Source organism: Littorina saxatilis, linkage group LG17 (assembly GCF_037325665.1).
Source record: "Littorina saxatilis isolate snail1 linkage group LG17, US_GU_Lsax_2.0, whole genome shotgun sequence".
Classification (NCBI taxonomy): domain Eukaryota; kingdom Metazoa; phylum Mollusca; class Gastropoda; order Littorinimorpha; family Littorinidae; genus Littorina; species Littorina saxatilis.
Genome location: NC_090261.1, coordinates 71335827 through 71360795, shown reverse-complemented (window position 1 = coordinate 71360795; position 24969 = coordinate 71335827). Strand labels below are relative to the sequence as shown.

Genomic DNA, 24969 nt, shown 5'->3' with positions numbered 1-24969 from the left:
AAAACACAGACAAAAACAACAAAACATCGGTTTGAAAATGGTTTTATTTACATGAATACATGTCTAAAATGACAAAAGCAGATTATTGAATGCATTCCAGGATGTTCAAAGGTGTGAAAAATGCAACAACCCCAAAAAGGTGTATGAGACCAAAAATAACTCATTTTGCCTACCCGGTCTGCCCTTAACCCCATTTCAAAACTCCCTCCTTTTTAAGACCCAATTTTCTCAGGTTTTATGAGGTCTTTTAGACAGACTACAACAACATAGTTGCTACTGTTATTCTATACATACACTACTCGAGTAACTTTAATACTGAAAAGTTAAGTTAGGTTATTTTCCTATCACTGACACGGTTTCAGCACACCTTAAATAAGAATGAAGACTTTCAAGAGGTTTACTTTTTTTTTTATTAGATTTGTATGTTGTAATGCCTGAAGGTTTATACTTTCAATTTATGCTGAATCCCCAACTGTTCAAAAGTGTGTGTATATTCAGGCAGATCAAAGTAGTTGCACATGTTTACCTGTACGCTCTCTAGCCGAATCTGGTATCCAACAGAGTTGCCGAGTTTTTCAGCACGCTCATCGGCGACTCTCTGTGCAACAGCGATGGCAGAGATTCTCCTGGGCTGAGTGCAGATGATGTTACACAGGTGGAGGTCTTTGGACTGCAGGTACTGGTCAAAGATGAACTGAGGCACCTGTGTTGTTTTGCCACACCTGTGAATATGAGCAAGCATGATAAAAAAAACCTGCATGATGAATCAGTACGACTCATTCATCCTCATTTGTGCATGAACAATAACAAAATCATCTTTGGCTTTATCTGTTATATTCATTTCCTTTCTTGGATGAGTAGGATAGTTGAAGATGGGGGTGGAGGTGAAAATGGTAAGGGTGTGGGGGTTACACCATTGTTAATAATACAACAAGAAGAGCAAACGCTCGATCGAGTCACTTTCGCAGTTCTGAATATTATATGAGGCATCAGATGGACAGGAAGAAATTGCTATTCACAACACAATGAGTCACGTTCACATAAAATTTGAGCCCGGTCACTTTTATAGTTTCCGAGAAAAGCCCAACGTTAAGTTGTGTGTTGCCGAACAGAAAAGGCTAGTTATCTCCCTTGTTTTTCTGATAACGTTCGTAAAAGGCTACAGATGTAAATACTTTGATGTAAAGAATAATCCTACAAAGTTTCAATCACATCCGATGAACTTTGTCAAAGATATAAAATGTCTAATTTTTCCTTTGACGCTGACCTGTGACCTTGAAAAAGGTCAAAGGTCAACGAAACCATCGTTAAAGTGTAGAGGTCATTGGAGGTCACGACTAAACAAAATATGAGCCCGATCGCTTTGATAGTTTCCGAGAAAAGTCCAACGTTAAGGTGGTGTCTACGGACGGCCGGCCGGACGGCCGGCCGGACAGACTAACACTGACCGATTACATAGAGTCACTTTTTCTCAAGTGACTCAATAATAATAATAAAACCTTCTTTTATAGCGCTGTTCACCGCCAAATGGCAGTCTCATGGCGCTTTACATTAGACATTAATTTAACATTTTACATATAAAAAAAATTCTCGCAAGAAATAACATACAAGCATTAAAAAAATTCATAGACAATGACCAATTATAGTTATATAAGATAATCTAGAAAAATTGTTTTTAAAAAGATGGAAAAAAAAAAAAATTGTTGAGGTAGTCTAGTTTTGGGAAGTTTTTTTGTTTTTTTGTTTATGCTGCAAATGCAACACGCATACACCTGGGTAGCTTGACTCTTCTTGTTGCTGCCAGCTTTCCACTGGGAGGAAGCGGCCCGAATTTCCCAGCAGTAGGATAATTAAGAGTATGCCTGCACCTGCGCATGACATGCGATCCATATGAAAACATATCCATCTTACCCTGTCATTCCACTGATGACCACCACCTGGCTTCCTTGCATACTGGCCAACACATGGTCTTGCTCGGCCCAGGCTGGCAGCTTTTTTCTGTCTGACATGCGATTCCGGTACGATGACAGGGTCTGCAGAGAAACAAAGTAAGAAAGGTCAAGTTTGGCAGCTTTTTTCTGTCTGACATGCGACTCCGGTACAATGACAGGTCTGCAGAGAAACAAAGTAAGAAAGGTCAAGGTTGGCAGCTTTTTTCTGTCTGACATGCGACTCCGGTACAATGACAGGTCTGCAGAGAAACAAAGTAAGAAAGGTCAAGGTTGGCAGCTTTTTTCTGTCTGACATGCGATTCCGGTACAATGACAGGTCTGCAGAGAAAAAAGCAAGAGAGGTCGCCTGAGTATGGACTCAAAGGGGTGTGGTAAGGGCTGTTGGGTGCACAAACACAAAATAACAGAAGCACAGATTCTTTCCCATATATATCAAATTAACAAGTCAACAAAGTTCTAAACAAAAACAAGAAAAGCAAATGCTTCTTCTCCTTCGTATTGAGGGAATCCCAATACAGGGCAAATATCCTTGCTTATAATAATCTCTTTCGTCATGTCCCATTACAGTGAAACCAACCCATTACAGTGAAACCAACCCATTACAGAGAAACCAACCCATTACAGTGAAACCAACCCATTACAGAGAAACCAACCCATTACAGAGAAACCAACCCATTACAGTGAAACCAACCCATTACAGTGAAACCAACCCATTACAGAGAAACCAACCCATTACAGAGAAACCAACCCATTACAGAGAAACCAACCCATTACAGAGAAACCAACCCATTACAGTGAAACTAACCCATTACAGTGAAACCAACCCATTACAGTGAAACCAACCCATTACAGTGAAACCAACCCATTACAGTGAAACCAACCCATTACAGTGAAACCAACCCATTACAGAGAAACCAACCCATTACAGAGAAACCAACCCATTACAGAGAAACCAACCCATTACAGAGAAACCAACCCATTACAGAGAAACCAACCCATTACAGAGAAACCAACCCATTACAGAGAAACCAACCCATTACAGAGAAACCAACCCATTACAGAGAAACCAACCCATTAAGACTCTTTCCCTTTTAAGACATCCCCCCACCCTCTTCTGATTACTCAGGTGAGTCACCCCCCCCCCACCCTCTTCTGATTACTCAGGTGAGTCACCCCCCACCCTCTTCTGATTACTCAGGTGAGTCACCCCCCCCCACCCTCTTCTGATAACCCAGGTGAGTCACCCCCCCCCCCCACCCTCTTCTGATTACTCAGGTGAGTCACCCCCCACCCTCTTCTGATAACTCAGGTGAGTCACCCCCCACCCTCTTCTGATTACTCAGGTGAGTCACCCCCCCACCCTCTTCTGATAACTCAGGTGAGTCACCCCCCACCCTCTTCTGATTACTCAGGTGAGTCACCCCCACCCTCTTCTGATTACTCAGGTGAGTCACCCCCCCACCCTCTTCTGTTTACTCAGGTGAGTCACCCCCCACCCTCTTCTGTTTACTCAGGTGAGTCACCCCCCACCCTCTTCTGATTACTCAGGTGAGTCACCCCCCCCCCACCCTCTTCTGTTTACTCAGGTGAGTCACCCCCCCCACCCTCTTCTGTTTACTCAGGTGAGTCACCCCCCCACCCTCTTCTGATTACTCAGGTGAGTCACCCCCCCACCCTCTTCTGATTACTCAGGTGAGTCACCCCCCCACCCTCTTCTGATTACTCAGGTGAGTCACCCCCCCACCCTCTTCTGATAACTCAGGTGAGTCACCCCCCACCCTCTTCTGATTACTCAGGTGACTCACCCCCCCACCCTCTTCTGATTACTCAGGTGAGTCACCCCCCCACCCTCTTCTGATTACTCAGGTGAGTCACACACTAAAATCACAATCCAACTCACTGCTTTCTTTTTGAAATCATCCATCAGCTTTTTGTTCTGTTTCAGCACGTTAACCGACTTGTCTTTCTCCGATTCTTGTGAACCTTTTTGATGAAAACGCTTTCCTGAGCTGGGTCTCACATCTTGATCCTTTCTTTTGTTATCGCCTGCAAAATCTTTCACAGAAGATGCTGAGGTTGCTTCCTTTTTGTCAAGTGAATTGCCACCAGGAGCACCGTTCTTTTCACCAGAGTGCAGTTGAGGGCGCTCATTTTTGGGCTGACTAGGCACAGCCGAGATTACTTCTGAGTCAGATCCTGGAAGAGGAGGTGGAGGTGAGTCCAACAGAGTCTGCAGCTGTTCTCTATCTTCCAGCAAAGACACCAAAGAGAAAATAGCCGGTAACTGCATGTCCGCGTACTCTTGGGCAGACTGCATGAGGAAGCGCGAAATGTTCAAACAACCGTGAGCAGGCATCCTACTTATCACAGAGGAAAAGGCGATCAAGGGAACGTCATTGGGGTACAGGTTACCAGGGGGGAAACGGATTTCTAAGGTGAACAGGTTCTCCGCCAGGGGACCTTGAAGTTGTACAGCCTGTTTCTTCATGTCCATCGGCAAAGCGTGGAGTTGCCTGCACTGGTCTCCGAAACGACAGTGCCCTTTTTGGTAAAATCTACACAGCTCCAGCTTTTTCCTGTCTTCACCTTTCTCATGTTTCTGAAAGTGTAGCAATTCCTTCAGCTCCGGTAAGTCCAGGTGAAGCAACCACACTCGGTTCTCAATCCTCTCCTCGAATCGATGCTCGTAGATCGCTTCCATGGCTAGCTTCTCCTCCTGGCGTAGCTGAGCCACCTCCTCGGGAATTTCTTCGCTGGTGCTGGAGTCTGGAGGGAGGTCGAGGGTTTTGAGTTCAGTGAGCAGGTACTCCAGTGAGGCTCCTACATCTCCATCACACACCTGTAGGGCTTCCTCGCACAGCTGATGACTGAATCCACATCTGTTCAAAATAACAAACACAGCAAAACTGTATCAACATGAAAACATTTCACCCAAACGTATGACATGCATACCTGTATTTGATTGTGCAGCAACAGTGCAGCCGATACAATGCACAATTTTAGCAAAAGCATCCTACTGTCATAACGAAAAACAGGGCGAGCGAAGGTGAAAAGACTAGTACTACAGTGGAACCCCCTTTTAGGAGGGGTCTTAACATGGGGGTTCTTCTGTATGTACCTCAACTCAACTCAACTCAACTCAAATTTTATTGGCTTCAATTTTCATAGAAGAATTTGTCTTGCGCTTGGGAGAAAGTAAGAGTATAACATATAAAAACAGCATTCATATCACATTTCATGTATCACACACAGTAATCACTAGTATAAGCCTACAATTATCACATTTGTACCTGTATCATACATGCAAATAAATAGTATCACATTTCCACGTATCACACACAATATATACATTACATAACATACAGCAAGCTTCCATCTCCCGCGCCCCCCCCCCCCCTCCCACACATACATATCCTCGCACGTGCGTCGACTCCATACAAATGACATCATCAGTCCATTAACTAAAATGCACAATAACTAGTAGTGGGTACATAATACTTAATACGTGCTCAACTAGACCTGCTAACTAAAATAATAACAGAAACAAAAACAAGGACTGGGCACAACATTTACACGTGTGTGACCTACTTACATCAGGTGCCTGTGATCTATAAATAACAATGATTGCGTTTAAAGTAAAACATGAATAATGCCGATGTTTACTAACAATAAATACATAACAACTAAGATAAAAATGTATGTGCTTTCATAATATGATTATTTTATAAAACACAGTGGGGAATTTTGAAAAATAATTTTTATACGAAACTGCGCACATCGAGTCGAGCTCTGTAGCGTGTGTGTTCGGAGGCAGGAGACACACATGGCTGTGGATATTAATTGTTCGGTGGATTAAAAAGGATACCCCGACTTCGGCAGGGCAGAAGGAGGTACAAGACGGTGTGCTGTATTGCTGTGTGTGTGTGTGTGCTGTGCAGACATTCTGTGTTATGTGCATGTTCTATTCTAGTCTGTCCGTAGGCTTCCTCTGAGGGCCTATTGTGTACAAGGGGAGGTCACTTCCGCCTTATAAACAAACACATGTGGAGACCCACAGAAATACCATAGCATCGTAATGAAAGAGGGCAAAAATACTGATAACAGCAAGGTAAGACAGGTCTAGGACATTATTTCTAGGACTGACTAAGCAATAGAACAACATCATGATCTTCATAAGCAAATGATAGTGAGAACAAAACAAAATTCTTACTCTTCTGACTGCTCCCAGTGATTGACATTCAAAACATCCATCCTGTTCTATTCTAAATAGTTGTAAAAAAACTTCATAAGAATAATATTAAACATACATACTTAATTTGTTTAAACATAATTCTAGTGTAAAAGTATACTTTATAAGTTGTGGAGATAATTTTAAAACATGAAGATAAAAAACACAACAATAACATGACAACATTAGAGTACAATGCATTCCTAGCTAGCTCTGAGGAAAACACCATTGTACATTTTTCAGTTTCACATGCATGCACTAAGTGGTATCATTAAGAACTGAGATGGCGGATGGAATAAACGACTTCCGCATGCGAGAGGTTCTACACTTTGCAGCTCTGTATGTCACAAACTCTGCCCAAGTCCAGCCATGAATTATTTGTAATTCGTGCATGAGCTGGGTTTCGTGCGGTTTTGGCTCAGATGGGTGCCTATACAGAGACTCAGTGTGTGTCCGTGGCTATGGACAGCCAATCGCGGGAGTGTATTCACGCACGTGGGGTTGCGTGATGCGTGAACGAGTCACAGGCTCGAAGGTCACTGCTGTGTAAAACTGTGAAGAGAACGGATGGTTGATGTGAATGCTCTATCCGGCCGACCGGCGTGTTGATGTTTTATTCGACCCCGGAGACAAGTTGTGTTCCAGCTGTCTTGGTGTGGCTTCAAGGGTTCTACGGGTGGTCAGTCCTCGAACGGCAAGGTGTGTTGAAATTCTGTAGTTTTTCTCTCCTTCCGTGCTCAGGGTCAAAATTTGTTGGTTCGGTAGTGTGTGTGTATGAGAGAGTTTTAGTTTTTTAGTTTCCTGGGTTGGTGTCATTTTATGTGTAGGGTGTCGGGGGTAGAAAGGGGAGAGGGAAAATGGGAAACAAGGGAAAGGGGGTGGACAGTTTTTCAGTGTGCAAGAAGTAGGAAGGACGAGAGAGGTAATCTAAATTTGAAGATAAATGGAGTCCCCTTGGCACAAAGGACCTGTGCTGAAATGGCTCAAGCACAAGAAGTGGGGAGAGCGAGTAGGCTGGTGGAGAGAAGAAAAGAGGTGTCAGCAGTTGCTGCGAGTGAACTCATGTGTGGGAAGGATTTATTTTTATGGAGGGTGTATTTAAGGTAGAGAGCGTTAATTCCAGAGAATAGTCGTGTAGTAGTTGTTAGTGCGGAAATTTGGAGACGAGGTACGGGAGGTTTTAAACGGGAGTTCACTGTCAAGACAGAAGACGGGGGGTTGGTTGTAAATATGTGACGTCATCACGGTTAGAGAAAGAGGGAAGAACGAGGTGCCACTATGTAATATGACTTAAATTCATAAGGGGTAAGAGAAGTGGCGTTGTTTGTGAAGGGGCTGCTTGTAAATGGTTGGGTCAAATAATGAACTAGGAATTGTTGATTATGGGGGCAGCCATGTTGTATTGACTTTGTGAAATGGGAGTTGTAAATACTTTGTACATTTATATTGATGATGGTGTCTTTACAATTGTATAAAAGTAAAGACTATAATTAGGTATTTAAGGGAGTGAAAATTGTAAGAATTATTACATAATTGGTCATGTTGGGACTCTGGTATTTTGATAATGATGTTGTGGTTAAAGTTAAATGGTAACTTTGACGAGATGGCCAGGGTGGTTAATTAAGTAGTTAATTATGGTAATTAATGAGTAATTAAGTATTGTTGGAGGAACAAGTAGTTATACTTGGCTTTGTTCCTACAACAGCGTTCAAGCATAGAAGCGTGGCTGTGGGCGAGTCCAAGCCAGGAGAGACGAACGACACAGGGAACAGCATGAGTTTCCGGGTGCAAGAAGCTTCCGGCTCTATACCCGGGAGGAAGGCGTGTTGTTGGTGGAGTGTTTGACCACCGGTGTGTCGCAAGTGTGAGCTGTGGAGGTGAGGTGGCCCACCGTCAGTGGGTAAAGTGGTGGAAGGTGCTGGCATGCTATTGCCACGAGCAATCTGTGCACAAGAATATATTATGGCATCTGTGTGCCTCGAGTTATGCAGCTGTGGCTTCACTAAGCATTGTGACCTATAAGTGAATTTAAACATATTAAAGACATAAAGATTGTGCAAGTGTTAGAAGAAACCAGGTAGAAATTGATTATTAATTAAATATTAGGTTAGAAATTGGGTACCAGGCCTGGTTATTACATTTCAACGGGACTAATCTGGAGTGTCTTTGTTTTTTTCTTTGAGCAACGTTGATTTTGTGGATCGGCGAGATGTGAACTGGACTTGGTTGTGAAACGTCATGATCATTACGCACGAAGAGAAAAGTATGTAGTGATATGGTAATTTGTTGTTATGAAGTAAGGTTGTTACGTGGTGAATTAATGTGAATGTGTTATTGATGAATTAATGTTCGTACCATTTATTGTGTTGAAATAAGTGGAAGATTCAACGGGACTAATCTGGAGTGTCTTTATTTTTTATGTTTTGTTTTGAGCGACGTTGATTTTTGTGGATCGGCGAGATGTGAACTGGACTTGGTTGTGAGACGTCATGATCATTACGCGTGAAGAGAAAGTTATGTAGTGATATTGTAATTTGTTGCTATGAAGTAAGGTTGTTACATTGTGGATTAATTTGAGTGTGTTAGTGATGACTTAATGGTCGTACCATTTATTGTGTTGAAATAAGTGGAAGATAATTGAGAGTCTTGTTATTTAAAGTTAAGTTAATTAGTATTATTGGTGGCTGGGCCTACTGGTTTCATGTGTAGCTGCGTTTGGCGTTGATCGTATGCATCAAGGTTGAAGGCAGTGTAGCAATAAACGTAGGTAGTCCCTATCACGAGGTATTAGTGTAAATGTAAGTGAGAAATAATAGTTAGTTAATAAATAACGGGGTTAATTGATTACTGTAGGTGAAGATAAGCGGATTTTGAGTTGAGATAGATTTATAAAGAGACTTCTTGATTTTTCGGGATCAGGGAATTAAGGTGATAGGTGGTAATATTTAGGGATATTTACAGTTCTTTTAGTATCAAGTTATAAATTCTCATAGCCAGTTTGTTTTGTTAAACTTTAATATAATTCTTCCTTCTTCATCTATCTTTGATTTTGAGCGATTGTGATTGGATGTGAATGTGAATGCGAGGTGGTCGTGTGTGTAAATAATAAACTTTGGTTTGAATGTTGCCTGGTTGTGGAGTCAGTGATTAGAGTAAGAGTGGTTGACTGTGTCTGAGTGTTTTGTACGTTAAAAGGTATTCCTATACCTCTCCCAAAACTTAGGGGAGTTACAATGGTGGCAGCGGTGGGATAGGAGTTTCATTTCGGGGATTAGGAAGGGTTTAGATAGCATCGGGAAGTAAGGGCCGTGACTCGTGTGAATCAGTTGTGAAAGGGTATGAATGAGGACTAGCGTGGGCGGTTGGCGGGCGACTTAAAGGCTTTAAGCCTGGGTGGCTATTTTGACCCGGTAGAGGAAGGAGAGAGAACGAGTGAGTTTGCGCACACCTGGGGTCCGAACTGATCACTCGGATCTCACTCTACCAAGGTTGTCAGCTAGCTGGTTGGGTAAGTTCTATTGTGGTTGTGCTTTGTATTATTCTGTCCGTGTTTGTTGTGGGCGATCAATTTTGGAATTGGGGTCAAGGTGAGGTTGGTTTGTCAAGGAGATGTCGAATTTAGATCGGGATGAGCGTCAGTTGAGGCGGGCGGCTAGGATGGAGGAGAAGGTTCCAGCGACGTCTGCGTATGCATCCCTGGTGGTGACCCCTCCTCGGTTTACTGTACCAAGTGGCGGTGCGACGTTGTTGGCTACGGGTGGTACGCCGGGTGCGATTTCTACGCCGAGGACGGAGAGGTCTTTGGTGACGCCAGGATTGTTGGGGCAGAGGTCTGTTGGGGCGCAGCGTTTGGCGATGGGGTACGGTGATGGCCAAGCTATAAGGGGAGTGTCGCCGATCATGGCCCAAGGTTCTAATGGAGTTGACGATGAGTCGGTAGACATGGAGTTAGCACGGTTCCGTAGTCAGGGTGAAAGCTTGGGTTTGCAAGGGGCGACGTTGGCCCAGTTTGTGATGGCCCAAGTGCGCAGGGAGGCGGCTATAGTCGAGGAGAGAGTGGTGCAGGCGAAGTTGCGGAAGGAAGAGCGGCGACAACGCAAAGAGGAACGAGAACTTCAGGAGAAGAAAGAAGAAGCCCGACGTAAAGAGGAACGAGAACTTCAGGAGAAGAAAGAAGAAGCCCGACGCAAGGAAGAAGAAGCCCGACGTAAAGAGGAACGAGAACTTCAGGAGAAGAAAGAAGAAGCCCGACGCAAGGAAGAAGAAGCCCGACGTAAAGAGGAACGAGAATTTCAGGAGAAGAAAGAAGAAGCCCGACGCAAGGAAGAAGCGGCCCAAAGGAGAGAGGAACGGGAGTTCCAAGAAAGGAAAGAAGAAGCCCGACGTAAAGAGGAACGAGAACTCCAAGAAAGGAAAGAAGAAGCACGACGCCAGGAGGAAGAAGCCCGGCGCAGAAATGAGGAAGAGCGACGCCAGGAGGAGCGGCGCATACGGGAAGAGGAACTGCAAGCAAGTGAGGCGAGGTGGAAAGAGGAGTTAGCTCTGCGCACAGGGGGAACTGAGAGAGACCCGAGTTTCGACAAATACCGGGTAAAGATGTCCTTCTGTGATGATTCTGTCAACATTGACGACTACCTCCTCCACTTCGAGCGAACAGCGACTACGCACAGGTGGAGCAGGGCGACATGGGCAGGTCGATTAGCAGACCAATTGAAGGGTCGCGCAGAGAGAGCATACCTACGGATGACTCCCGAGGATGCCAGCGATTATAATATGCTCAAGGTTGCGCTGTTAGAAGAGTTCCATCATACTCCAGAACACTACCGTCGGGAATTCAGAAACATCACAAAGCAAGGGGACGAGAACTTTGTACAGTTTAGTCGTCGGCTGCAGACCATGTTGGATCAATGGATCGCGATGTCACAATGTGCGGGAGACTATGACCGGCTGTATGACCTGATCCTGAGAGAACAGTTGATGTCAAATTTCCGGGGTGAGCTGTTCCAGTACGTCAGCGATAAAAAGCCAGATACAGCCAAGGAAGCGGCGATGTTAGCGTTCACTCACTTGGAATCAAAACGGGACGCCAGATTGTTCAACGCAAAACGTAACATCGGGGGCCAAATGGACGATGAGGAAAAGAAAAAGGAGAAGACTACAAGCAACGGGGGTACCAAGACCGGAGTGGAATCGGGGAAACAGGCAGAACAGTCAGAGGGCCAAGTGAGGCCAGTAGAGGGCAGCAGGAACAAAAAGACGAACTGGAATCGAGAATACAACAGTCGAGTGATATGTCACCGGTGCAATAAGACGGGACACATTGCCAGGGAGTGTACTGCGAACGCCTGCATGACGACCGAGCAAGATGACCAGACGAAATCTTCCGAGCCGTCAGAGCCGTTGTGCAAAGACTGCGAGAAAATTCCATTTCGGCCGATGGGAAGGTGCAAAGTCAACGGGAGAGACGCAATCAGTCTACGTGATTCAGGGGCAGACAAGACCATGGTAAAGGCTGCATTTGTTAGGCCTGAAGATTACACCAACGGGACAGTGCACGTAGAGTTTGCCGACTTAGACTGCACAAAGACGTACCCCTTAGCATGGGTTGACGTAGAATCGCCGTACATCTGTGAGAGGATTCTTGCCATTGTGAACGACAACATCAGGCCTGACATTTTCCTGGGAAACCTGGCCCAGCTTACGAGCGGAGACTGGGTGGAAATATCGATGTATCCCAGACGGGCGTTGTGTGCAGCAGTGACAACCAGAGCACAGGCTGAAGCAGGGGCACGGCCGGTGAAACCGGTGGTGGTGGTGCAGATTGAAGGGCTGCAAGTGACTCCGGATCAGCTGAAAGTCTTGCAACAGGAAGATGAAACACTAGTGCGCGCAAAACGACTGGCGAAGGAAGGGAAACAGATACAAGCAGGAAAAGGCATGGTGGAGTTCAAGATGTCTCGTGGGATACTAAAGAGGGTTTATCGGGAGAAGAAATTGGAGTGTTCACAAATATGCGTTCCCAGATCCTTGAGGAAAGGACTACTCAAGTTCGCCCACGACACACCCATGGCAGGACATCTGGGAACCAAGAAGACCCGCGAACGTCTATGGGCAGATTTTTATTGGCCAGGCCTGTGCGAAGACGTGCGACGATACTGTCAGTCCTGCGACCGATGCCAAAAAGTCACGCCGAAGGGACGAGTTGCCAAAGTGCCGCTTGGGCAAATGCCTCTGCCCAATGCTCCATTTGAGAAGGTGGCGGTGGATTTGGTGGGGCCGATCAAGCCGGCAGCTGACAGTGGGGCGAGATTCATCCTGGTGATGGTGGACTATGCGACGCGCTACCCCGAGGCTGTGGCACTTAAGTCCATCGAGGCAGAGAAGGTGGCTGAAGCGCTGTGGACAATGTGGACGAGGTTGGGGATACCCAAGGAGGTCCTGTCGGACCAGGGTGGACAGTTCACCGGGGCCGTCATGCGAGAAGTTCACCGGTTGCTCGCCGTCAAGGGACGAACCACTACGCCGTACCATGCGCAATGCAACGGCTTGGTTGAAAGGTTTAATGGCACATTGAAAGCCATGATCAAGAAATTGTGTGTGGAGGACCCTAAGACATGGGATCGGTTTATCCCAGGTGTCTTGTTCGCATACAGGGAGGTTCCGCAGGAAAGTACTGGGTTCTCCCCATTTGAGTTGCTGTACGGCCGTACGGTGAGGGGACCCATGGCCATCTTGAGGGATCTCTGGACAAAAGAAGGAGAAGATGGGAAGGAAGCGCAGACTGCGTCCGAGTACGTGTTGAATCTCCGGGACCGAATAGAAGAAACATGCAAAATTGCTAGGGAACATCTGTGTGAAGAAGCAGTGCGCCAGAAGAAGCACTACGACCGCGGGGCCAAACGCCGAACCTTCGAGGCTGGAGATCGCGCTCTTCTACTCCTGCCTCTCAAGAAAAACAAGTTGGAGATGGCTTGGCGAGGACCCTACGTCGTGGAGGAAAGAGTGGGCGAGTGTGACTACCGCATCAGGATAGGGCCCAAGCAGAAATTGTTCCACGCCAACATGCTGAAGAAGTATGTGGAGCGGCCTGCAGCGATAGCAACGGTGTGTGTGGTGGATGAAGGGGAGGAGTGGGAAACAGTGCAATCATCTCACGAAGACATTCCGTTGATACCACTGACGTCAGAAGAAACGATCGAAGATGTGCACTTGGATCCAGAGACGCCAGAACTGCATATAGGGATCAAGGAAATCCTCAAGGACAACAAGGATGTCATCACTGATCTGCCACGGAGGACTTCGCTGGCAGAGTGTAGCATGCGGTTGGCGCATGACGAACCAGTTAGGGTCCGTCAGTTCCCCTTGCCATTCACGACGCGGGACATTATCGCCAAAGAAGTCGACGCGATGTTGAAGATGGGGGTCATTGAACCGTCGGTGTCCCCATACAGCTCTCCAATCGTGATCGTGGAGAAGAAAGACGGAAAAAAGAGGTTCTGCTCCGACTACCGCCGTTTGAACAAGATAGTGGAGTTTGACGCCGAACCTATGCCAAACATGGAGGCCATGTTCGCCAAGCTCAGCAAGGCGAAATATCTATCCAAGATAGATCTGGCAAAGGGATACTGGCAGATCCCTATGGCGGCAGAAGACAAGCCCAAGACCGCATTCACAACACCGCAGGGGTGTTACCAGTGGACGGTGATGCCGTTTGGGTTGAAGACGTCAGGAGCCATCTTTTCAAGGATGATGAGGAGTCTGTTGAGCCCTCTCGACATGATCGAGATCGACAATTTCATTGACGACATATTGGTGGCAACTGAAACCGTGGAGCGTCATTTGGAGTGTCTCAGAGCTTTATTCCAGCGGCTGCAGGAAGCATCGTTGTCAGCTCGACCATCCAAGTGTTACTTGGGGTTTAAACGCCTGGAGTACCTGGGACACATGGTGGGAAATGGAATGATTCAACCCGAGGAAGGGAAGATGGACAAGATAGCGAAGATGCCCAGGCCAACAACAAAGCGGCAGATCCGATCCTTCCTAGGACTAGCCGGATTCTACCGTCGATTTGTGCCGGGTTTTGCTGACATTGCACTTCCGCTGACAGACGCAACCAAGAAGTCACAGCCCAACAAGGTCATATGGACGAAGCCTATGCAGGTGGCCCTTGATACGCTGAAAGTGAAGTTATCCACAGAGCCGGTGTGCAAGCTGCCGGATTTCTCCGTGCCTTTCACTCTTCGCACAGATGCATCCGGTGTTGGGTTGGGGGCGATGCTACTCCAAGACCAGGGGAACGGGATGCAGATGGTGGCCTGTGCGAGCAAAAAGTTGCTGCCAGCAGAGCGTAACTACAGTACCATCGAGCGCGAGTGCTTGGCGGTGGTGTGGGGGGTGCGGAAGTTTGGCCCGTACCTCTACGGAAAACCTTTCTGCATTCAGTCCGACCACAAACCCTTAGAGTACCTGGAGGGGTTGAAGGCGACTAACAAGAGGTTGATGCGGTGGGCGTTGGCTCTGCAACCCTACATGTATACCATCCAGGCGATTCCTGGAAGAGACAACGTGGGGGCCGACTTGCTCAGTCGCTCGGAAGAGTAACCAGATGTGGGAAGCATTGAACCATCAAAATGGACTGATTTTGGTGGGCTGGATCATTTTTTGCAAGTCCATGGATGTCAGTAGAGTTGGGTAGTGTTTTAGTTCAGTGGGAGTTGTGGTTGGATTACACGTTTTAGGATTCCTGGCATTGGTCAGAGGTGTGTGATTTTTGGTTCAATACAGGGTGTTTTGTACTTGGGTGGGGGGTTTGTCACAAACTCTGCCCAAGTCCAGCCATGAATTATTTGTAATTCGTGCATGAGCTGGGTTTCGTGCGGTTTTGGCTCAGATGGGTGCCTATACAGAGACTCAGTGTGTGTCCGTGGCTATGGACAGCCAATCGCGGGAGTGTATTCACGCACGTGGGGTTGCGTGATGCGTGAACGAGTCACAGGCTCGAAGGTCACTGCTGTGTAAAACTGTGAAGAGAACGGATGGTTGATGTGAATGCTCTATCCGGCCGACCGGCGTGTTGATGTTTTATTCGACCCCGGAGACAAGTTGTGTTCCAGCTGTCTTGGTGTGGCTTCAAGGGTTCTACGGGTGGTCAGTCCTCGAACGGCAAGGTGTGTTGAAATTCTGTAGTTTTTCTCTCCTTCCGTGCTCAGGGTCAAAATTTGTTGGTTCGGTAGTGTGTGTGTATGAGAGAGTTTTAGTTTTTTAGTTTCCTGGGTTGGTGTCATTTTATGTGTAGGGTGTCGGGGGTAGAAAGGGGAGAGGGAAAATGGGAAACAAGGGAAAGGGGGTGGACAGTTTTTCAGTGTGCAAGAAGTAGGAAGGACGAGAGAGGTAATCTAAATTTGAAGATAAATGGAGTCCCCTTGGCACAAAGGACCTGTGCTGAAATGGCTCAAGCACAAGAAGTGGGGAGAGCGAGTAGGCTGGTGGAGAGAAGAAAAGAGGTGTCAGCAGTTGCTGCGAGTGAACTCATGTGTGGGAAGGATTTATTTTTATGGAGGGTGTATTTAAGGTAGAGAGCGTTAATTCCAGAGAATAGTCGTGTAGTAGTTGTTAGTGCGGAAATTTGGAGACGAGGTACGGGAGGTTTTAAACGGGAGTTCACTGTCAAGACAGAAGACGGGGGGTTGGTTGTAAATATGTGACGTCATCACGGTTAGAGAAAGAGGGAAGAACGAGGTGCCACTATGTAATATGACTTAAATTCATAAGGGGTAAGAGAAGTGGCGTTGTTTGTGAAGGGGCTGCTTGTAAATGGTTGGGTCAAATAATGAACTAGGAATTGTTGATTATGGGGGCAGCCATGTTGTATTGACTTTGTGAAATGGGAGTTGTAAATACTTTGTACATTTATATTGATGATGGTGTCTTTACAATTGTATAAAAGTAAAGACTATAATTAGGTATTTAAGGGAGTGAAAATTGTAAGAATTATTACATAATTGGTCATGTTGGGACTCTGGTATTTTGATAATGATGTTGTGGTTAAAGTTAAATGGTAACTTTGACGAGATGGCCAGGGTGGTTAATTAAGTAGTTAATTATGGTAATTAATGAGTAATTAAGTATTGTTGGAGGAACAAGTAGTTATACTTGGCTTTGTTCCTACAACAGCGTTCAAGCATAGAAGCGTGGCTGTGGGCGAGTCCAAGCCAGGAGAGACGAACGACACAGGGAACAGCATGAGTTTCCGGGTGCAAGAAGCTTCCGGCTCTATACCCGGGAGGAAGGCGTGTTGTTGGTGGAGTGTTTGACCACCGGTGTGTCGCAAGTGTGAGCTGTGGAGGTGAGGTGGCCCACCGTCAGTGGGTAAAGTGGTGGAAGGTGCTGGCATGCTATTGCCACGAGCAATCTGTGCACAAGAATATATTATGGCATCTGTGTGCCTCGAGTTATGCAGCTGTGGCTTCACTAAGCATTGTGACCTATAAGTGAATTTAAACATATTAAAGACATAAAGATTGTGCAAGTGTTAGAAGAAACCAGGTAGAAATTGATTATTAATTAAATATTAGGTTAGAAATTGGGTACCAGGCCTGGTTATTACATTTCAACGGGACTAATCTGGAGTGTCTTTGTTTTTTTCTTTGAGCAACGTTGATTTTGTGGATCGGCGAGATGTGAACTGGACTTGGTTGTGAAACGTCATGATCATTACGCACGAAGAGAAAAGTATGTAGTGATATGGTAATTTGTTGTTATGAAGTAAGGTTGTTACGTGGTGAATTAATGTGAATGTGTTATTGATGAATTAATGTTCGTACCATTTATTGTGTTGAAATAAGTGGAAGATTCAACGGGACTAATCTGGAGTGTCTTTATTTTTTATGTTTTGTTTTGAGCGACGTTGATTTTTGTGGATCGGCGAGATGTGAACTGGACTTGGTTGTGAGACGTCATGATCATTACGCGTGAAGAGAAAGTTATGTAGTGATATTGTAATTTGTTGCTATGAAGTAAGGTTGTTACATTGTGGATTAATTTGAGTGTGTTAGTGATGACTTAATGGTCGTACCATTTATTGTGTTGAAATAAGTGGAAGATAATTGAGAGTCTTGTTATTTAAAGTTAAGTTAATTAGTATTATTGGTGGCTGGGCCTACTGGTTTCATGTGTAGCTGCGTTTGGCGTTGATCGTATGCATCAAGGTTGAAGGCAGTGTAGCAATAAACGTAGGTAGTCCCTATCACGAGGTATTAGTGTAAATGTAAGTGAGAAATAATAGTTAGTTAATAAATAACGGGGTTAATTGATTACTGTAGGTGAAGATAAGCGGATTTTGAGTTGAGATAGATTTATAAAGAGACTTCTTGATTTTTCGGGATCAGGGAATTAAGGTGATAGGTGGTAATATTTAGGGATATTTACAGTTCTTTTAGTATCAAGTTATAAATTCTCATAGCCAGTTTGTTTTGTTAAACTTTAAGATAATTCTTCCTTCTTCATCTATCTTTGATTTTGAGCGATTGTGATTGGATGTGAATGTGAATGCGAGGTGGTCGTGTGTGTAAATAATAAACTTTGGTTTGAATGTTGCCTGGTTGTGGAGTCAGTGATTAGAGTAAGAGTGGTTGACTGTGTCTGAGTGTTTTGTACGTTAAAAGGTATTCCTATACCTCTCCCAAAACTTAGGGGAGTTACACTGTATCTACGCCTAGATGGCATGAGTGCAAACTGATCATGCAGGGGGTGCGATTCATCTTCAACGACCTTTCGTGCTTTTGTGGCTGTTCTCTTATGCACCAGTTCATCCAAGCTTGGGAACTGAACCCCAACCACCTTTTCTGCCTGTCTGATCACTCTTGCCAGATGGCTCTTGTCCTCTACAGTAGCCCCATAGTACCATACCATGAGGTTGAAGGTCAAAACACTTTCAATGCTGGCTCTGTAGAACATTGCCAGTATTTCAGGGCAGACCTTGAACTGCTTGAGTTTCCTCAGAAAGTATAATCTTGAATTGCACTTGCTAACTACCTTGGCTATGTGTTTTGACCACGAGAGATCTGAACTGATGATGCAGCCCAAGTATTTGTACTCTTGTACTTGTTCTACCTCTTTCCCCCCTACAATACAATACAATAACTTTATTAATCTCTAAAAGAGAAATTACATTGCTGAGCGTTTGTGTCCGTAATAATAACATACATAAAACATTCAAAATAAACATTTGTTCTTTGTCCTGAGAAAATATAGCACATTGGTTATCACATAAGAAAGTATATTAAAAATAAATTAACATGCATTCACCATCAACAATGCACAAAAGAAAGTCAGCACCTTGCCGGTTATCACATATTGTCTAAGATTAAGAGAGTAGAATGCAAAACAAAATCAACAATACTGAAACAATACAGAACACTGACCCCGTGCATCAGAGCGACAACACCAGCATCTACCGCCCCACCTGAGAATTGAAGATGTGTCAAATTCCGGTCTGAGTGGGTGCGAGTCGTCAGCCAAAATCTTCTGTACCTTGTCAGTCAGTCGTCGTTCATGTGTTGATGTGAAATTGTCCTGCTTCCTCCCAACCACCCCACTTGCTTTCCTGATGAATTTATCTAATCTATCCCTGTCTTGCTTGTTGATGTTGCCACGGAGCCAAAGTACAACACACTATTGCACGTTGAAGTGTAAAACATCTGAAGGATTTCTTGTCTGATGTTAAAAGACCTGAGTTTTCTCAAAAAGTACAGGCGAGAGTGGAGTTTCTTCACAAGGGCATCAGAGTTTGGTTTCCATGTCAACTTATTGTCTATAATCACCCCCAAATACTTATACTGCTCTACCTTCTCTACGACCTCCCCCTTGATCACTATCTCCCTGTGTACATGTTCCCCCCTCCTGTTGTCCATTATCATTTCCTTTGTCTTCCCCACATTAAGCTCTAAATAGTTGTTTTCACACCACCCCACAAACCTATCTACCTCCTGCCTGTAGTCAGAGTCGTCGTCAACAGTCAGCAGTCCGGTCAGTCCAGTGTCGTCTATCACTAGTGGCTCTGTTTCCTTTTCCCCTCTCCTAAAGTCTGTGATCATCTCTTTTGTTTTGCCCACATTGAGGTCTAGGCTGTTCTGGTCACACCACTCTACTAGTTTGTCCACCTCCTGTTTGTACACTGTGTCATCATCATTCTGTATCAGGCCTAACAGAGCTGAGTCATCAGCAAACTTCGAAAGTTTGCCATTGGTGGCTCTACAGTCGTTGGTGTACAGGGTGAAGATTGTCGGAGACAAACAGCAGCCTTGTGGACTCCCTGTACTGATCTCGAGGCTGTCTGGTATTTTTCTTATCATCTTTTCTAGTTTGTATTCAACAAACAATGCACCATTTTGTAAAAGCACCTCTGCAAAACAACACATCCAAGAATATTACACATTTTCAGTCATACCTTTGTAATTTATTGAGAGCAATAGGGTTGACATTGCTGCTGCTGTCAGCAACACTGTGAGTGTGGGTGTTACTGTGTCCTGCTGTGGCCTTGTCACTGCGCGGCCTTTGGATGACGGATGGCCGGGGATTGCTGTGAGCGTAGGCATGAGCGCTGTCTATGAACAGGGGCCGATCTGTCTGCCAGTAGTGGTCCTCACTCCGTGTGTCCAGCTCATCATATTCATTGTCACTGAAAAAAAAAATTGAATTTTTGCTTCAGAATCATTCTTGCTGTCCTCTTAGCTTTAACCACTTTCTGTCTGCAAGCCTACTTTTATTTCCCTCTTTGTCGCTGTCCCTCCCTTTACAACTCCCCTCACACACACACACACATCATCGATCATGTGAGGCACTACACTCAAAATATGACAAATGTGAAAGGTACAATGTACACTCATTTCCGATTAAATTATACATTCATCTTTATAAGTTAATTCATATGAACAAGATGCACTCCCACCCTCCCATCTTTACCCGAACATGGGAGTGCTATGGAAGGGAGTATAGTGGAACACAACCCCCCCCCCCCCCCCCCCCCACACACACATTTAAGACCTCCAAACATCAGAGAAAAGCAGGTCCGCAAGCATTTTGTTTGTTCGTTCATGGGCTGAAACTCCCACGGCTTTTACGTGTATGACCGTTTTTACCCCGCCATTTAGGCAGCCATACGCCGCTTTTGGAGGAAGCATGCTGGGTATTTTCGTGTTTCTATAACCCACCAAACTCTGACATGGATTACAGGATCTTTTTCGTGCGCACTTGGTCTTGTGCTTGCGTGTACACACGGGGGTGTTCGGGCACCGAGGAGAGTCTGCACACAAAGTTGACTCTGAGAAATCAATCTCTCGCCGAACGTGGGGACGAACTCACGCTAACAGCGGCCAACTGGATAGAAATCCAGCGCGCTACCGACTGAGCTACATCCCCGCCCATCCGCAAGCATAACAAGTCGCGTAAGGCGAAAATACAATATTTAGTCAAGTAGCTGTCGAACTCACAGAATGAAACTGAACGCAACGCAACGCAGCAAGACCGTATACTCGTAGCATCGTCACTCCACCGCCCGTGGCAAAGGCAGTGCACGTGGAATTGACAAGAAGAGCGGGGTATTCGTTGCGCTGAGAAGGATAGCACGCTTTTCTGTACCTCTCTTCATTTTAACTTTCTGAGCGTGTTTTTAATCCAAACATATCATATCTATATATTTTTGGAATCAGGAACCGACAAGGAATAAGATGAAAGTGTTTTTAAATTGATTTAGAAAAAAAAATTTTGATAATAATTTTTATATATTTAATTTTCAGAGCTTGTTTTTAATCCGAATATAACATATTTATATGTTTTTGGAATCAGCAAATGATGGAGAATAAGATAAACGTAAATTTGGATCGTTTTATAAATTTTTATTTTTTTTTACAATTTTCCGATTTTTAATGACCAAAGTCATTAATTAATTTTTAAGCCACCAAGCTGAAATGCAATACCGAACCCCGGGCTTCGTCGAAGAGTACTTGAGCAAAATTTCAACCAATTTTGTTGAAAAATGAGGGCGTGACAGTGCCGCCTCAACTTTCACGAAAAGCCGGATATGACGTCATCAAAGACATTTATCAAAAAAATGAAAAAAACGTTCGGGGATTTCATACCCAGGAACTCTCATGTCAAATTTCATAAAGATCGGTCCAGTAGTTTAGTCTGAATCGCTCTACACACACACACACACACACAGACACACACACACACGCACATACACCACGACCCTCGTTTCGATTCCCCCTCGATGTTAAAATATTTAGTCAAAACTTGACTAAATATAAAAAGGAGGGAGTTTTAAACTGGGGTTAATTAAATTTACAAAGACTATGAAGAGAAAGTCTGAGAAAAGAGGGTCTTAAAAGGGGTGGAGTCTTAAAGAGGGATTATGCCCCTTACACTAACAAAACTTACGATGGAATGCTGTGCTCATCACCATGAAGACTTTTCAGCATGTCTCGCACCATTTCCTGATTTTCCGACGTCATGTGCAGGTGCTGCATCTGAACCTTGACCTTGGAGTTGGACTCTCGGGATGCTGCTCGAGGTGTTGCAGGTGCACTGTAAGGTGTTGGAAGATAACCTGCTCCACCTGCCTGACCTCTGCCTCGACCGTGGGCTGAGCTGAGAACAACAAACACGAGAAACAAATGATCCCTAAAACAAGTAACACAAGTTTTTCACTCAGTTTATAATTATACAGTCTGGAATATGCCCTGAAAGTTGCTTGCTGACTAAAAATCTGCAGAAGAAAGAGTCAGAAAAACCTTTCATAGCTGTAGTCTCTGCCAAATGAAAATGACTGCTGATTTCTTTGCATGCTCAATCAATATATATTATACTAGAGGAATACCCGGCTTCGCCGGGGTGAATCGCGAGACAGAGACAGACAGCGTGGCGGTTCATCACAATCACCTCTGCAGGCGAAGTCCTGTCAAACGGGATTGAGAATTTTAGAGCTTATTTCTTAGCCCTATATTATCTGCTGTGGCTTCTCACATGCCAGAACATACAGACAGACAAAAGCCGCTAGACCCCATCACAAACAGAACTCTATAATACATAGGTTTTTGCCTACACACACACACAAACACACACACACACAGAGAAGCCGTATATATATATGCATATCTGTATCTATAAATATATAGAGATAGGTGAGAGTGTATTTTTCGCGTGGCTATAAATTGATTCGACCTTTTCACTTTGACAGTAAGAACAACTTACGGGTGCAAGGGAAGCGTTCTGGACAGCGCAGTGACATTCTAAAAATAGTCACTCTCAGAAACGGGAATTTGGGGTGAACGGCGCGACAGAGACAGACAGCGTGGCGGTTCACCACAATCACCTTTGAAAGGCGAAGTCCTGTCAAACGGGATTGAGAATTTTAGAGCTTATTTCTTAGCCCTATATTATCTGCTGTGGCTTCTCACATGCCAGAACATACAGACAGACAAAAGCCGCTAGACCCCATCACAAACAGAACTCTATAATACATAGGTTTTTGCCTACACACACACACAAACACACACACACACAGAGAAGCCGTATATATATATGCATATCTGTATCTATAAATATATAGAGATAGGTGAGAGTGTATTTTTCGCGTGGCTATAAATTGATTCGAGCTTTTCACTTTGACAGTAAGAACAACTTACGGGTGCAAGGGAAGCGTTCTGGACAGCGCAGTGACATTCTAAAAATAAATAGTAACTTACAACTGAACGGGAAAGCCACACGAAGGAAGGGAGATAAACGCCAAACACTGGAGAAGATAAGGAAGAGTTACTTATAATGGTGAAATGAACACAAAAACGAACATGAGTTTAGCGCTGCGCGCTGAGAGCACGTGTTGAAATATCTCATCGATGATATTGTGTCCGGGGTGTAGCTGAATACGGTGTCCAAATTTGAAAAAGAACCACCGAGAACTTTGGCGTTGTGATGTGGTGTAGCGGCTATGGTGTGTCGGTATGGGGGCCCGGGTAAGCTGAGGTGGAACCAAAATAGCTGAGGTGGAACCAAAATCGGTTCCGCGCTGCGCGCTGAGAGCACGTGTTGAAATATCTCATCGACCAGGTTGTGTCCAGGGTGTACCTGAATATGATCACCAAATTTGAAACAGATCCATCGAGAACCTTGGCCGCGCATCGCGCACAGACAGACAGACACACAGACAGACACTAGTCGTATATATATATAGATACTTCTTCTTCTTCTTCTTCTTCTTCTTTGTTCATGGGCTTAGACTCCCACGTTCACTCATGTTTTTAGCAAGAGTGGATTTTTACGTGTATGACCGTTTTTACCCCGCCATTCAGGCAGCAATTACGCCGATTTCGGGGAGGCATGCTGGGTATTTTCGTGTTTCTATAACCCACCGAACTCTGACATGGGTTACAGGATCTTTTCCGTGCGCACTTGGTCTTGTGATTGCGTGTACACACAAAGGGGGTTAAGTCACTAGCAGGTCTGCACATAAGTTGACCTGGGAGATCATGACTGATGATCATGACAAACGAACTTGAATGAAACGTTTCACTTTCAATGAGAAAACCGGCACGGTTGGCCTAGTGGTAAGGCGTCCGCCCCGTGATCGGGAGGTCGTGGGTTCGAACCCCGGCCGGGTCATATCTAAGACTTTAAAATTGGCAATCTAGTGGCTGCTCCGCCTGGCGTCTGGCATTATGGGGTTAGTGCTAGGACTGGTTGGTCCGGCGTCAGAATAATGTAACTGGGTGAGACATGAAGCCTGTGCTGCGACTTCTGTCTTGTGTGTGGCGCACGTTATATGTCAAAGCAGCACCGCCCTGATATGGCCCTTCGTGGTCGGCTGGGCGTTAAGCAAACAAACAAACAAACAAACAAACTTTCAATGAGCACTTCTGGGGTGATAACGTGAGACAATTCCTGTGATCTTGCCGCGAGGTTCCGCCTGTTACCATTGTCCTTTTACCGTATAAAATGCACGACTTACACACGAACTGTTACCAGAGTGACATGCTATTTGGGACCAATGCACGTTTTTTTCCTTTCTCGTGTCATCTTGCTGCGAGGTTCCGCCTGTTACCAGCCGAAAGAAAGAAGGGGCATAACCTCACCAGAACCGCCCATTGTTTCATTCATACCTAAAAGTAATCCTACTTTTACGATTCTTATGTTCAGAAAATGTGGCAAAGATTATTTATATACTAGCTAAAAACAAAAAGAACACTTGATGCACTGTAGTACTCACGGGCGGCCGGTTGGCTTCAACACTCCTCTCCCACCTCCTCCTCCACGCCCTCCTCTACCACTACTAGCTTCTCTAACGTCCAACACGGGTCCATCCATCAGGTCATCCAGGTCAAATCCTCTGGCCCCACCTCCTCCTTGTCCCCCGTGCCCTCCTCCTCCTCCTCCGTGCCCTCCTCTCCCTCCTCCGTGCCCTCCTCCTCGACCTCCTCCATGCCCTCCTCCTCGACCTCGGCCGCCACCGCGGTTAAAACGACCACCGCCGCGGTTGGGTTTGCCTCTTTTCTTTTCTCTTGAAGACATGCTGCTTTGGCTTTGAGCAGCTGCTGGAGAGGAAAAATGTGAAGAAACATGTGTCACAGTATGTTCATCTATGAATTATGAAACCGAGCTGTTAACCTCTATTTTTAACATCCACACAAATGTACAACTTTAAAATGCTCATCATATCTATAATCTAAAACCACAATCAACAGTTAGCCCAGTAGAAGAGACCTTTTAAATTAATCATTTAAGGAGTTGTATGTA

General features: G+C 45.1%; 1 protein-coding gene across 1 annotated transcript in view; it reads right to left on the bottom strand.

Annotated features, from left to right (window-relative positions):
- Positions 1-24573, bottom strand: part of LOC138952414 (putative ATP-dependent RNA helicase DHX57) — a 52578-nt gene extending 28005 nt beyond the window's left edge. Inside the window, exons 1-6 of the mRNA XM_070324082.1 lie at positions 24443-24573; positions 21619-21828; positions 19628-19858; positions 3853-4831; positions 1912-2033; positions 527-722 (exon numbers count right to left, since the gene is read on the bottom strand). Coding sequence (XP_070180183.1) covers positions 527-722; positions 1912-2033; positions 3853-4831; positions 19628-19858; positions 21619-21828; positions 24443-24540 — 1836 coding nt within the window. The 5' untranslated portion in view covers positions 24541-24573. The remainder of the gene's footprint in view (positions 1-526; positions 723-1911; positions 2034-3852; positions 4832-19627; positions 19859-21618; positions 21829-24442) is intronic.
- Between the last annotated feature and the right edge of the window lie 396 nt (positions 24574-24969).